The following is a 14978-nucleotide window of genomic DNA, read 5'->3' as shown; positions in this document are numbered from 1 at the left end:
GCTGATCCGGACCTTGTCTGCTATCCACATATGTGGTCTACATACCCCATCCCGCCCTTGTCTGAAATGTGCCTTCGTCTTCTCTTTTCTTGCCCCGCGATCTAACAGCAAATTTGGTGTCTGCCAGAGCACCCTCGAGCCACAGCGCCCTGCCCGTTCGTCATGCTCTGATCGACATCACCGCACGACACGCCTCTATTATCGCTGCAATGAAGGCCTCGCTTTGGGCCCTGTCCGTTCTCGCTTGCCTACCACTCGTGTATGGCCTTTACGATAACGTTCCCGACTGCGCTGTAGGTCTTTTCTCTGGGGTTCATGGGTGAAAATGAGGTTTGTGAGGGGTTCTCTGTTAACATCACGTCACAGTTGCCCTGCGTATTCGAACCCCTCGATTATACACCATGCGAATTCACGAATTCGACATGTCTCTGCGGAGACATAAATTACAACATGGCTGTCATTCACTGTGTTAGGATTCAATGCAGTGTACAGCAGGCGCTCAGTAGGCTGCCGTTCAGAATCCGTGTCACGGAAGGAGAAACTAACGGGGGAATTAGTCACGAAAAACCAGACCTGGGCAGATTGCAACTTCACCTACCACGACGAGGGAGCCACTGCAACATGGGTTCCGGCCTTCCTATTCGGGACCGTCACAATATTCTTTGCAATGAGACTGTTGACGAAGTGGTTGCGGATGGGGACCTGGGGATGGGATGACTGGACAATATCATTCGCATATGTAAGTCATGAAAGTTGATTTTCGGTACGACTGGTTTGACTGACGACTGGGCTCGCAGCTTATGATGGTTGCGTTCTTGGTTGCAACGACTCTTGCAAAGCAAGCGGGCATTGGTCGAGATATTTGGACTCTGACCGTGGATCAAATTACAACATTCATTCGGGTAAGGTTGCACTTATTTTCGTGTTTGTCATCACTAGTACTGACGAGAACACAGGGCTTTTTTGCATTCGAGATTGTCTACTCGGTTACCCTCGCCTCGATCAAGGCATCGATCCTGTTTCTTTATCTTCGCATTTTCGGATCGATCACCGAAACGTTCCGTCAGATCTTATGGGGCACTCAGATTTTCAACGTCGCGGTCTGCATCACCTTCGTCATTGTTAATCTGAACCAATGCAAGCCTCTGAGCTACTTCTGGTATGGGTGGGACGGCAGGCATCCCGGATACTGCATCGACCTATCAGCCATGGCGCTATCGCATGCTGCTCTGAATATCGCGATTGACGTGTGGATGCTCGTGCTTCCAGCGACTCAAATCTACAGGCTCAACCTTCAGAAGAGGCAGAAGGCAGGAATCATGTCGATGTTCGGTGTTGGAATCTTCATCACGTTCGTCAGCGCTATTCGGCTGAAGAGCGTCGCGACCTTCAGCCACTCCTGGAACCCAACGTGTAGGTTGCATTTGTTCTCACTGCTTCCTTCTCTTACTGACCAGAGTTTTAGATGACTTCTACGGTCTTGCGATGTGGTCTCACACTGAGCTTTGCGTTGGCCTGATCGTGGCATGCATGCCCGCTGCTCGATCCCTTGCCCGGCGCCTATTTCCCGAACTTCTTTACGTCACCAAAGTCAGCACCACCCGACAGTCCACGAGAGCCTCCGGGAACGTCAAGATTGTTTCTCAAGACATCGCCACCATTGCGACAGACGACGTACCCGAGAGCTCGACTATGTCTTCCCCGTCAAACGCGTCGAAGAAAGACTCGCTGGCAACCCTGACGCCGGACAGAGTACCACTTAAACGCCTGACCACCAGCGATAGCTTGATGGATATTTCGCCCAGCGAGCGAGGTACGTCGTTTTACAGCGATTCACAGAAAGGAAGCGGCAAACTCAGTGATCCCTGGGAATAAGGCAACGCAGGAGTATGAGAGGTGTGCAAAAGTGACTGACATAAATACCCCCTTTATAACGCAAGATTGATTAGATTGCCATTAGCGTGCCTGTTCGAAGCAACTGTTGTTCTCAATCTCTGTAATAATAACATCCCCTATGTTTTAATCAATGCCTTAGCTTCCTAGATATGCAAGATCTCTGCTGCGCGGGACACTGCCGATGCACTCTTCTCAACCCACTCATGTGCCTGCTCTTCGTTGTCGGAACTGAGACTGTCTTGAACGGCAGGGAAAACGTCAGCACCATAGCCATTGTCCAGGCCCGGCGCGCTGACCACGTTGTGGAATGTCGGACGCCCGGGCAGTCCCCCCGCGCTTGCGAACCCGCGGGAGAAGTCGCGGTACTTGCTGTTGACCACGTCGATGAGTACGGTGTCATTGAAGGCCAGTGCTTGCTTGGCGACCGTAGCGATCCGCTCCGCTGCTGTCTCAAACTCCACGATCGCATCGTCGATAGGAGACAGGTCCAGGTCTAGGTCGGGGTAGGTCTCAGCGATGGTCTCGTTGAGGTCTTCGTAGTAGGTGCGGAGGACTCTCCCTGCGTTTGGAAGATCCCAAGGGATAATCACATCGTCGGCAATGTGGTAAGCAATGAGAGTGAGCCATTGTCCCATGACCCGGTGGATTTTGAAGCCGGGATCTCCAAATTTGGCCATCCAGGCATAGGAGTCGTAGTGCCTGTATGTGTTAGCTGCCTAATGAACGAAGAATAAGGATCTCATTATTGCATACCCATGGTAGTGGTACACTGGATCAGTTTTGCCTCCATCTGAGCCAATGTCTATCTGAAATATCGCTTAGCAACCGATTTAATCATCGCATGGTAAGGAGACTTACTGCGCTGATTCCGTTGTGATAGAAAGCTGCGTAATCACTTCCGCTACCAAGAGGAGGAATCTCGCCTTCGGTGGTGTTGAACCACATGTCGTACAACGTCGGGCCAACATCCCAATCCTCAGGGAACAGAACCTTCTTCATCATGTCAATTGCCAAAGTTTGAATCTCCCCAGACCCAGATAAAGCTGTACGTGGGCCAGATACCGCAACGTCCAGGTTCAGATAAGCCACAGCGTTGGTGACGAGCCAGGGCAAATGAGTCTCAACCCATTCAGTCGAGCCCTGAAGACCAAACTCTTCGGCGTCCCAAGATCCAAGGATTCTTGAAGACACACTAGTCAGTACACCATGCGATCTAGGTTAGACTTTGAGACCACTCACATCGTCCGTCGAGGCTTCCACCCGTTATCAACGAGTTTCCCAAAAGCCTTCGCGAGCTCAATCAGAACAGCCGATCCCGAGTTCGGGTCGGCCGCGCCTCCAATGACCCACGCGTCTCGATGGTTGCCGATGATCAGGACCTCGTCTTCTTTGGTTCCGTTAATGACACCAATTACATCCCAGGTAGGTGCAACTGTCTGGTTCATGAAGTGAACCATGTCCAAAGTCGCGCCAGTCGTTGGCCCACTGCTGTAAGTGATGTCTGGCAAAGCACCAACCCAGCTGCTGCGGTTGACCTGTTCGGCAGACAGACCATTTCCATCGAGAGCTGCAAGAAGGGGGGCAGCGTCTTTCATGCTGATGGGTACTGAGGGGATGGATGGGTTGTACGGAGTGACATCGTTTCGTGGGCCATCTTTCTCTGAGGCGTAGCCGACAGTCGAGGGATCACCCGAATAAAGTGACGAGAATCGAACGCTGCCTCTTTGGATCATTGACGGGTTGCGGGCAGGCCCATCTTGGCGTGTTAGTTAGCTCTGATCATAAGCTCCTGTCAAGGAAACTGACTTACCAGGATAGGCCGCGTAACCATTTGCGACGGTGATCTCGCCGTCGTCGAGGGGGTCCGTGAACAAAACAGCGCCAATCATGCCATTGTCCTGTGCATTTTTGACTTTGGTGCCTCTGTAAATTGCGCCATACATTGAGAGGGCAATCTTCCCCTCCAGCTCGATACCCTGATCCTTGAGGGCTTCGAAGTCGGCTCGCTGGCCGCGACTAAAACTCCGATTAGTACCATTCTGTGAAAAGTGCAAGACCAAGTAAGAACATACCCCACATAGACATATTCCGCACTGATATTGCCACTGCCACTCATCGCATGGTAAGCTGGAATGCGGTTGGGATAGCTCGTGGTTGAGTCTTCTTCAAGCATGTCCTCGATCAAGCTAACCTCATGAACACTGCCGTCTGGTCTATTCAACTTCAACGTCGTTTCGAGAGGCGCCGTGTACCAGATCCAATACTCCTCGATGTGAGCATCCCATCCAGCATTCGTCCACTGCTCCTGCGTCCACTCAGCCATCGTGCGGTTGTGACCTCCGAGATGGTCTCCATGAGTGTAATAGTAAGACCAGTCATCCAGAGCTTTACTGTCGAAGGAGTTCACCAGAATACTTTCATGTTCAGTCAGCGATGGCGGGTACTCGACTGCTAGATCCCGCTTCTTGTGTCCATGGTCGTGGTGCTTGTGATCGTTGATGCGCTTGTGGAGGGCCGCCCAATCACGCTGGCAAGCATAAACACCAGTCAACACGGCACCAGCTGCCAAGAAAGTTCTTCGCATCATGAAGAGGCTATGGTTCCATTCAATTGAAGAGGCTGGTGGTTCCACAATGTCGGAACTTCAAGAAGTGTGTCACTATCCCGGAGATTTTATATGTAGATTGCTTGCTAGCCTCAATTGCAACCATGAACCCCTCATCTTGGCCTTTAATGGGCCTTTACCATGATCAAAATCCGGGCAGAACTCAACCGAAGGTTGTTGAGCGTTAGGCCATGGGCTTTCCGGGCAGGATTCAAAAGATGACAGCTTTTCCGGCTTATCACGCTTGCGTGACGTGCTTCCAGCTTCCTATCTTGTATAGCGTTCATGTAATGTAACGAGAAAGAGCGGAGAATCGTCCCAGTCTCTGTTGTACTAACTGCAGATGATATCGTCGAAGGATTGGTCGTAGGTGAGGGGTATTCCGGTTGTGATCATGTCCAGCGTGGGGTAAAGCTTGGCGTACGTCTTCACGCACCAGAGCGACATTTGTCCGTCATCAACATAGAACAACTTACCAGATATTCACCTGATTTAGACTCAGAAGAAAACACGATGATTGTGCCGTTATCGGAGCTGCAGATGTGCGGAATATCGGCTTTCAAACTGACTCCGAGATCGCGGACGTTCAGACAATGTCATAGATCACAATGGAAATACCCGGCCTGAGAAAGGCCTAGAGATGCTGGAGCGTTGACTGAGTTTTTCAATCTTGGAAACTCTAACATGCCCATATCAGAGCCAACCAACGGGTTGTAATTTCGCCGCTTCGTACTACCTATGTCAAATTAGTATCCGAGTGAGGCTGTGAGCCTACATAGAGACAATTACGAGTATCTTCTCTGCTCAAAGTTGCGAACCAGACACCTTCACTCACGCACGAAAAATGCTACTGCAGGAACAGGTTAAACCTAAGCATCAGAAACATGTGACTTTCATTGATGTGTATGAGAACAATTTGTGGTAACGATTTTAGAGAGTCATTATTTTCCTGTTCCGTTGCTAGATACCATGTTCATTTTACGGAGCCTTTTCCAAAGCCTATTTACTTGAACCCTTCGATCTTAGTAGTCAGTTTCTGGGTATTTTCAGCAAGCTATTCCTTCACAAATTTGACTTCAATGTCTTCCAACGTCAAACAACTCGGACCAGACTCGAGCCCAAGACGAAGGTTCGGCGGAGCAGCGGCACTTGGGCGGGATTTCCCCGGTGCACAGGCCCGTCAGAGCTATGAAGTTGTGCAAGTCGCAGTACAAGCATCATGGCACAAATTGTGCATGACACAAAGTCTCGGATACGAAAGTCCCCCGCCAACCCGCAGGTCCAACGCTGCACTGCACAGCACAAGCAGGCAGCTGCTTCTCCGCATCAAAGCGTCATCGCCTCCGCAGGGTCACAGTCTTGGGTCCTCTCCCCCAGCTTTCCGAGCTCAAGCAAGCTCCCCCAAAGCAAAGCTCCAAGCTCCGAGCTCCGTCAGCTGCATCGGCCCACTCCCATTTCTCCCTTCCTCCATCCACCCGCATGCGAGCCAGCCCCATCGAACCAATCTCCCTCCTCCATCATATCTCGATGCTCAGCTGGCTGGGTTCGTCCATCGTCTTATCGCTCTACTAGCTTATCTACAATCAAACAAAGGTCCCGTCTCCCGATAGCGCCATCATGTCGGAGAAGGCGCCTCTCGTCTCCCACGAGCCCGTGAGGCCGAAGCAGCGCTGCCCGTATGCCGGACGCTGCTCAGCCGGCAAACGCGCCGTGAAGGTCCTCGTTCTCGGCGCCGTTGCCGGTCTTCTGTACTATGGCGTGCCGCATGGTGGGTATGTTCCACGGCGTTGAGTGACATGGCGTGCTGACAGAACTTCCGTAGCTCAGCAGCACTTCGCCGCCGACAAGGCGGACAAGATGTGCATGACACCTGCCTGTGTCCACGCAGCGTCCGAGATCTTATACAACCTGTCTCCCGACTACAAGGAGCTCGACCCGTGCAACGACTTTGAAGAGCTCGTTTGCGGCGGATGGCGCGACCGCCACGACCTCCGCTCCGATCAGGGCGATGCCTTCACCGGCACCATCATGTCGGAGAACTCGGAGCTTCTCCTCCGCCACATCCTTGAGGCGCCGTACCCCAAGGACTCCAAGGTAAGGGAGAAAACCAGTTCAAGCAGGGCGGCGATGTTAACAATGTGAATAGCACTCCTCCTTCTCTCCGATGCGGTTGTTTTCCAGCGACAAGGATGCCGACGAGGAGAACTTCGATAAGATGAAGGCCGTCTACGACGCCTGCATCAACGAGGACAAGATCAAAGAAGTCGGGCTGGAGCCTCTGACCCAGATCCTGGACCAGATCAAGCAGGCCTACCCTCTCGCGAACGCCAAGGACGACGAACCTAAGCCGACGAAGGACGCTATCTTGCTCCTCGCCAAATACGGCGTTGATGCCTTCATTGCAAGTGGCACTGGTGCTGATGACAGAGATCCCGACACGGTTGTGGTTTCCATCGCGGCGCCAGGCAGCCTTGGTCTTCCGTCCAAGGAGCGCTACGAGGACGACAAGCTTGTCGAGAAGTACCGCAGCGTTGCCGTCGAGGTTCTCGGAAACCTGTACCCCGACAATAACAAGGACAACTTCGCCAAGGTCATTGATCTCGAGAAGTTGCTGGCTGCTGCCTCGCCAAGCACCGAAGAGAGGGAAGATGTCACGGCAAGTATTCCACGTCTCATAGAAAGAATATGTTTGCTAACTTTAATAGAAATACTACAACCCCATGCTGATTGACGAGGCTGCTGCCCTCACGCCCGAGATCGAACTCACGGCTCTCATCGCTGGCCTGGCTCCCGAGGGCTTCGTGGTGGAGCGTGTCATTGTGATGGCACCCAAGTACATGACCGAGCTCGCCACCATTCTCGCCGAGACCGACAAGGAGGTTATCCAGAACTACTTCGTCTGGAAGGCTGTCCAGTCCCTCTCCCGCTACGTGGACGCCGACGCAGTCAAGCCTTACCGTCGCTTTGTCAATGAGCTTGCCGGAAAGGACCCCGAGTCTGCCCCTGAGAGATGGCGCACCTGCGTTGGCCAGGTCGATGATGGCGTCGGCTGGATTCTCAGCCGCTTCTTCGTTGAGAAGGCATTCTCCGAGAAGGCTAAGAAGTTTGGTGACACCATCATCACCGACATCAAGACCGAGTTCGCCAAGAAGCTCAAGGCTACCAAGTGGATGGACAAGGAGACCACCAAGAAGGCTATCAATAAGGTGCATAACATCATCCAGAAGATTGGCTACCCGACCAAGAGCCCCGATATCATGGACCCTCCCAGCCTGAACAAGTTCTACGAATCAGTCAACCTCAACCCGGACACTTTCTTCCAGAACGCTCTGGAGGTTCGCAGCTTTGCCGTAAGCGACGAGTGGTCTGCCCTCGGCAAGCCCGTCGACAGGGAGTCGTGGGGCATGACAGTTCCGACCGTCAATGCCTACTACAACCCTCCGGGTAACGAGATTGTATTCCCCGCCGGCATCATGCAGTTCCCCGTCTTCGACGTCGAGGTCCCCGCCTATATGTCCTACGGCGCCTTTGGCTCTGTCGCTGGTCACGAGCTTTCTCATGCCTTCGACTCCACTGGCCGTCACTACGACCAGAATGGCAACTACACTGACTGGTGGACCGACGACACTGTCAAGGCCTTCCAGGAGCGTGCCGAGTGCTTCATCGAGCAGTACTCCAACTTCACCGTCCCGGGCCCCGACGACGAGCCCCTCCACGTCAACGGACGTCTTACCCTTGGTGAAAACATTGCCGACGCCGGCGGCCTCTCCGCCTCTTTCCAGGCCTGGAAGCGCCGTGCGCACGAGAAGCCCAACAAGAACCTGCCTGGTCTCGAGCACTTCACTCAAGACCAGCTCTTCTTCGTCACCTACTCCAACTGGTGGTGCGGAAAGTCCCGCAAGGACACAGCCATCAACCGCATTTACACCGACCCTCACGCGCCCAAGTGGGCCCGTATTCTTGGCACCATGGCCAACAGCCGCGAGTTCAGGGACAGCTTCCAGTGCAAGAGCAAGAAGCCCACTTGTGAATTGTGGTAATATGTCCAGGCGGGCCGCTGTGTATGAGCGGTGTGAGGTTTATTAGTTAGGTTGTATAGTATGTATGGTATATCACAGAATGGAAATCGTTGCTTGGGCCCCTTTATCTTTGCTCTGTGATACTGTGATGTGGATAAGCGACGCCGGGTAAGGCACTAGTGTCAGCGCACGGAAAGATACTCAGCCTTCGGAACGCACCGGATCGTGACGCAGGCCGAGAGCCCAGAGAGGCTTGATTGCGCAGCGTGAACGCTGTCCCTGAGTGCTGAGCTGTAGAGATCGTCGGTACTATTGCTTATTCTCCAGTCTCAACGGCTTGTTCAAGACCTCTTCAGCCCCCCGGACTAGGGGGTCAGGTGTCAGAAGAAATCTATCACACTCCTCTTACAGATGGTTCTAAAGAAAGAGGCGTTGGTGTATCAGCCAGTGCGGATGCTACTGACAGGCGGCTAGGCCGTCGAATGCCAAGAGGTTCAACAAAGGGGACGAAAAATGTGAGGCGTACAATCGGAGCCACAACGAGATCGAGAGCCTAAAAAAGATGGGCAGAGTGATTCAGGGGTAGGTTTAATACTGTATTGTACAAAAGCTTCATCGCTACCAGACTTTACCCTCGAGACCAATATATTCGGAGCAGCTGATCAAATGGATCGCCAAGTCCGTCTAGGCCTTAAGGCGTGTACAGTTCACTCTAATCGCGACCAAATCAGAGAAGCTTATACAATATTTCTCCTGGATAGTTGATAGCGAAGTGAACTATAATCTATAGAGGTATTCTCTAGCACCCAAGAAATTTTCGTGATGTTCACAGCCAGAATAAAAAAGACACACCGGTGTTCTTCAACCTCCGTCCACTGTTATCTAGATATCTTGAAATAGCTGCGACTTACAAAGTCACAACTGGACATCGAAACTACGACACATCATTGGATACCACCAAAAAGCAACGCTGCTTACATGTACACGAACCAAAAGGAACGGTAGGCCTCTCTCGCTGCGTACTGAGCCAATAATAAGTTTGAAACGTCTGCAACCTCTGCAGACAGGTTGCTGGATAGTGGGGACCGCGGATCTGAGTTGTCAACTCCTTGAGACAGGCCGGCCCGGGGTCTGCCGTTTCGGATTGTCGGGGCGCGGACGGTGGGGGTCGCTGTTGTTCCCACCGTTGCGGTTTTGTTTCTATTCTAGCTTATCGCGAAGAAAAATTTCATTCTTTGGTGTAGTTTGGCTCCTTTTTGCTGTCTCCTTCCTTTTTGTGACGGTGTTTTGGTGTGTTCCAGTCTCTATCGTGGGGTCCCGGCCGGTTTGTGATGAACTACCTAGCGCCGGGCGTTTGCACTCTGTCCAATGGGTCCGGAGGCTGTAGTTCCCCGGACTGTCTTCTGAGACGAGTCGAGTCCGCGGTCGGGGAAAATAGAACGGGCGGTGATGTGGCCGGGCAGATTTTGTGGTTATGGATTTTCACATGTCGCTGTTTTTGACTGAGTCAATGCTGCATCAAGCGCATTTTTTTGGCGGTGAGGCTCAAGCACCGAACACCCAATATCACAACTCCATGGCTGCAGGAATGACAGTTACGAACACGATATCCTCGTGAAGAAAATTTTTTACATCAAGCTTTTTGATATTACAAGACCGTGATTCCATGGGTCGTTGGGCATCTTCCAAATGGCTGCGGTGCATTCGCCAGAGACAAGCACTTGCCAAGTTCTTATCGGTGTGCATCTAACACTCTTGGCTTGCCAGGTACCGGGCCTGCCGAAATTGGTTACACTGCAGGCCTCCCGTCGATTGGACACATTGAGGCTCTCAGCGGTTGCATCATGATAGATTCCCATGTCGCGATAGATTGTTCGCAAAAGAAGAGACCAGATTAAGCCTAGAAGATGGGAAAATTTTGCGTTACTCAGGGGCGGCTACGATGAACCCAACCCAACCAAACCCAAAAGTCTTTTCGTCCTGTTCGTGATTTATCTGAGGCCCCGGCGCTCCGAAGACAGCGGGCCGCTGTTCTTGGGACGACGGAGGTGCCAGCCGGACCAGCGCCCCGGTGCCTTTTGGTGCGTGCGCCGTTGGGAAATCCATGGATTTACGCTGATGTTGACTCATGGGCTTGTGTCGGGCATCAAGGTTGTGTGGATTGCGACATGTGCTTTTCTTCCCAGTCCCATTGACAAGGTGTCGCGACAGGTAGCGACAACCCGGTTTGTGGCCGTGTCGGAGGTTTTCGGGCTGTCTTTCGGTCCAACGTTCGCTGTCTCGAGCACTGCATGTTTTTGATGTAGCGGATACCCTCTTTTTTTCCTCAACCAAACGCTCAACGCAGTTAGCCTGCCGGGAACGTCGATGTCGATGCTTTGGAGGCTCCATGCGTTGAACAAAGGCATTGTACGAGTAAGTCGGAGGAGAAGGCGTCAAACACGATCACTTAGCGTCTTGTCCCGGTATCCCGCGGGACGCCCTACGGCCAAGACTTTCTAGCTATCTCTCTCACGAAAACGAGTGACGATGAACGGGAATGGGAAAAGGGAAGGTAGGGAAAATCGATTTCTGGGCAAATGTCACTTGGACGGCTGATCTGCAACTGTGCATGTCTTGCGCTGGTCCATAGCAATACCACTATCCCGTACCAGAGGTTTCTCCACCGAGGATGCCACGGTGTAGACACAGCAGGCGTCACAGCGTTTAGGGGTGGGCGGTGATGAATCAAGAAAGACATCGCCGGGGGAGATGTAGCCTGTAGGGGAGGACGACAAGGCAGGTTTGACGAATCGACCAGCCAACCGCCCACGTTGTCGTCAAATGAGGTCGTGGCGGTGGACATGGCGATGTCTTGGCGATAATGCCCATCGCCATCACGATCAACAGGGGGCGGTGCTCTTTGGCTCTTGGGCCTAGTCGATAGTTCAATACTCTGGTTGTATGCGCTCACACGTGTGCGCACTCATTTCCAAAGAGAAACCTTCCCTCACTAGATGGGAACGAAAGAGAGGGTCTCGCCAAGAGGTGGTGTCCACGGCCGCGACAGGCAGGTAATAGCTGTGTGATGTATATGTGATGTGTGCTGGTTTGCCTATCACCGGTGTAGATGCAGACGGACGGACAATCGTCGTGGGTGATGGCCGGCGGCGGTGCATTGCACGGCAGTGGATGCAGCCGGACGGACTGGACCCATAGCAGCAAGACGCTTATCGTCGACGGGCTTTTGTCATGCTGCTCGCGCGTTTCGAGGGACGCTTGGCGATTGCGGCGCAGATGCCAGGAGCCGGATCTCATCTTGCGAGAGGCGGTATCCCGTCCGGTAGGCCGCAGATTTTTGATGGGGATTTTCCCTCGGCGGTAGATCATGTCACCCAATCTGGCCAAGACTCGCCCGTAGAGCAGAGTTCCCACCGGGTCCGGGATGATGCGGATTGCTCTCACCGGCGCCCTATTGAAAGCCAAGTCAGCAAGCGATGCAAATCGACATGTTGCTGTAGCGTAGCATAGCTCACTTTCTTGTGTCTCCCTTTTGGCCTCTCCCGGCTGGGCGTTTTGAACTTGTGGTTTCTCAGGCTAGTGTTGAGCTAAACAACATGGAAAGCTGTGATGCATCATCTTGGCTTTCCTGAAGAGGAACCTCTTTGATTGGGTCGTGATGGGAGGCTTAGTAGAAACGCGGAAACGCCGCGCAATTAGTTTGGTGGGGGAGTATCCAGTAGGAGACACAGAACGCCAAGTTGTTCGAGGCGGGGAGAGATGGGTTCAAACAGAGGGGACGGTTGCATCATGATTGAGGCTTCGTTCGCGATAGGACTGTGGGCACGTTCTTTGGATAAGAGACCAAAAAGCCAAGAGTTCACGAGAATAGAAACGGGCGGTGATGGGATTTTGTACGTTTAGCATTCTCGATGTAGCGTCTGCAGGTCCAACACAGAGCGGCAGTGAGCTTTTTCGTCCCAAATCCGCTGCTGTGTTGTTGGTCAACTGGCTGGCGGTGCTCCCGGCATCGTGTGGTGGTATTCTAGTCTAGCCTCTCACACCGAGTGCATAGGAAAGCCACCACCTTCTGTTTTTAAAGGGTCAGATATGATTTGCGGTCGCACGTACACACACACACACACACACACACATGCGCAAACCGAAGATCTGATGGCGGGTGGCTTAACGGAAGGACGGATGGACGGCCCAAGGGCCAAGACAGCCAGACCACGTTGTGTGGCGGCCGTCTGTGTGTGTTATGGCGACTTGTCAGCATCGACCATCTTACTCAGTCATCCGCGATGTGGTCGAAGAGTTGATGACAATTCATTGAAATAGGCTCGAACGGCACGGGTTTTTGGAGATTCCAGGCGTCGATCAGTGGACGAGGGAGGGACATCAGACCAAGACCTGTGACGACAGACTGCAGCGAGACAAAGTGAACCCAGCTTTGTTCTAGTCCTCATCAACAAAGCCGAAGAGGGCTGCTGCTATCCACCACAACGCAACTAGGAAGACTGGAACCAGCGGCTCGGCCAAGCGACCACAGGGCCTGCGAGACAGCCCAACCCAAGCCATCAGCGACCGGGAGGCTACCTGAAGAGGCAATTAGGGGGAACAACGGGATGCGCGGGACCCTCTTTTTTGACTTCTATTTCAATTTCGACGGGTGGGACAGCCGAGCCGTCAACGGGAAGCGAAGGATGTGTAGATGTGTGTGAAAGTCGGGATGTAGACGGTAAGAAAGAGGGCGTGAGACTCTTGCTCAAGTGGAGGCGTCCCTGGTTCCTTATCGCGGTACCTGGTCGTTTTCTTCACATGTCCGGCCAGAGCGGTGTTTCGTCCCGGTGGGCACCGGTCCCCTGAACCGTCCATCGACGGCGCACGCAAGAGATCGTTACCCCCGAAGAGAGGCCTTCTATGGGCTGAATGCTACGCTCCGGCGGCACTCTGGCGCAGTAGCTGTCTGTATTGTATCTTTTTCTGTGTTTTCCGACACATTATCGTGCCCAGCGCAAGTGGATCGAGGCCAGTGTTTGGTTGTGTGTTTTGCTGGCATGCTGCTGCTGCTGCGCCTATCAATGGATACACGATGGGCGTCTTTGACGTCTTCTCAGCTGCAACCTGCCCGTCTGTCTCGCGGCTGCAATGTTGAAGCGTGCGTGCGTGCGCGTCGTCGTGGCAGGACGAGGCGGACAGTCTGAATCGACAGCCCGGATGAATGTATAGACGACATGGTGACAGCACACGGCGTACGCAGTAAAGACTGAAGATCCATGGGAACACGAACGAACGACTGGCTGAGCGCGGTCTTGGCGGCGTGCGCAGTTCATTACGAATATCTGCAAAAGACGTGAAGCCAAGGCCAGGAACACGAGCTGGCAGATATCCAATATTGTTGATGCGCGGCATGGCTCTTGTCTATCCTCTGCACGACCTGCCACGATGCCGGGGGGCGTGTGCAGGAACAGCATCAGCAACAGAGAGTCAGAGTCAGCGATCCAGAGAAAATGCCATTCATTGCCTCATTCTCACCAGCGTGTTTCGAGGTCCAGGGCGGGTCCTCCCATCTCTTGGCGGCCAGAGCTCCGATCGTGAAACGAATGTCCCGACTCGGACAGCCGGGGGTCCCCCGTGCGCCTTTTGGCTCTCGCCTTTCCACACAGAGTGCGTCGGTCTGGCTGTTCTTCACACAGGCTTGACGAAGCAGTAAAGTGTGGCGTTGACACAGGCATACATACATCACACACACACGGGAGGGAGGCAGCGGTCCGCAGCGTGCGTTAGTCGAGGCTAAGAGACAAGACACGCGCGCGCAGGCGCCTTTCCGCCAGGATCCGAAGTCTTTGATGTTCCTCGACGTGCTTCATCTTCTTCACCTTACACTAGCTCAGAACATCCTGCAGCAGGCCTCTACCCTTCTGTCGTATCTCGACGATTCGATCAGTCGCAGCGATGCAGAACAGAACCAGGCGCGCAGAGTGTTCCAGCCAGCCGCCTGAAGCAAGCTTTGAACAGGCATATGCATGGGCGGGCTATTAATATTTCCCGATTCATAAGAATGACAGGGCCCTGCCTGCCCCTGCACCCCTGAAGCCCCGAACACTGAGCGTCCAGCAGCAGCAGCGTCACCCCCCATCACCATGACCGATTCTCAAATCCATGCAGTGCTCCGGCCTACCGTGCGTGGGTGATCGACGTCGAGATGGCCCCCATGGACCATTGTTCAGATAAGGAAGCCCAAAAGAATGAATGAAGGAAGGAAAATCTCTTCCCAGCACGGCCCTCTCGAGACCGCGAGGGATGCGCGGCCCTGGTGTCCCTGGCGGCCCCCCGATTGGCCTTTTGGACCGTCTCCTGTCTTGAAGTCTTCAACTTTCCTTGCCTTTCTTCCTCCTTGGCACATATTCACTTCTTGGCTTCTTGGCACGGCTGCGCCCGAACTGCTGTCTTCGCCCAAGACCGTGACGGTCGTG

At 53.4% G+C, this 14978-nt stretch overlaps 3 protein-coding genes across 3 annotated transcripts; 2 read left to right on the top strand and 1 right to left on the bottom strand.

The window, feature by feature from the left end:
- Positions 1–450: 450 nt before the first annotated feature.
- Positions 451–1945, top strand: CGCA056_v004364 (Satratoxin biosynthesis SC1 cluster protein 4; the record flags this gene model as incomplete). The annotated part of the gene is made up of 6 exons (XM_037319619.1): positions 451–502; positions 558–739; positions 798–902; positions 957–1413; positions 1466–1813; positions 1941–1945. 6 exons carry the CDS (start codon positions 451–453, stop codon positions 1943–1945), a joined length of 1149 nt encoding a protein of 382 aa, XP_037181032.1.
- A 94-nt stretch (positions 1946–2039) lies between these two features.
- Positions 2040–4480, bottom strand: CGCA056_v004363 (putative glutamate carboxypeptidase; the record flags this gene model as incomplete). Its single annotated transcript, XM_037319618.1, has 6 exons — positions 2040–2595; positions 2650–2702; positions 2755–3076; positions 3136–3652; positions 3707–3912; positions 3969–4480. 6 exons carry the CDS (start codon positions 4478–4480, stop codon positions 2040–2042), a joined length of 2166 nt encoding a protein of 721 aa, XP_037181027.1.
- Positions 4481–6118: 1638 nt separating this feature from the next.
- On the top strand, positions 6119–8541 carry Ece1 (Endothelin-converting enzyme 1; the record flags this gene model as incomplete). The annotated part of the gene is made up of 4 exons (XM_037319617.1): positions 6119–6269; positions 6324–6595; positions 6648–7151; positions 7207–8541. The coding sequence occupies 4 exons, from the start codon at positions 6119–6121 to the stop codon at positions 8539–8541; spliced, it is 2262 nt and encodes a 753-aa protein (XP_037181026.1).
- Between the last annotated feature and the right edge of the window lie 6437 nt (positions 8542–14978).

The sequence above is a fragment of the Colletotrichum aenigma genome (assembly GCF_013390185.1).
Source record: "Colletotrichum aenigma strain Cg56 chromosome Unknown KSG_Cg56_contig03, whole genome shotgun sequence".
Lineage (NCBI taxonomy): Eukaryota > Fungi > Ascomycota > Sordariomycetes > Glomerellales > Glomerellaceae > Colletotrichum > Colletotrichum aenigma.
This window is presented reverse-complemented; position numbering and strand designations above follow the sequence as displayed.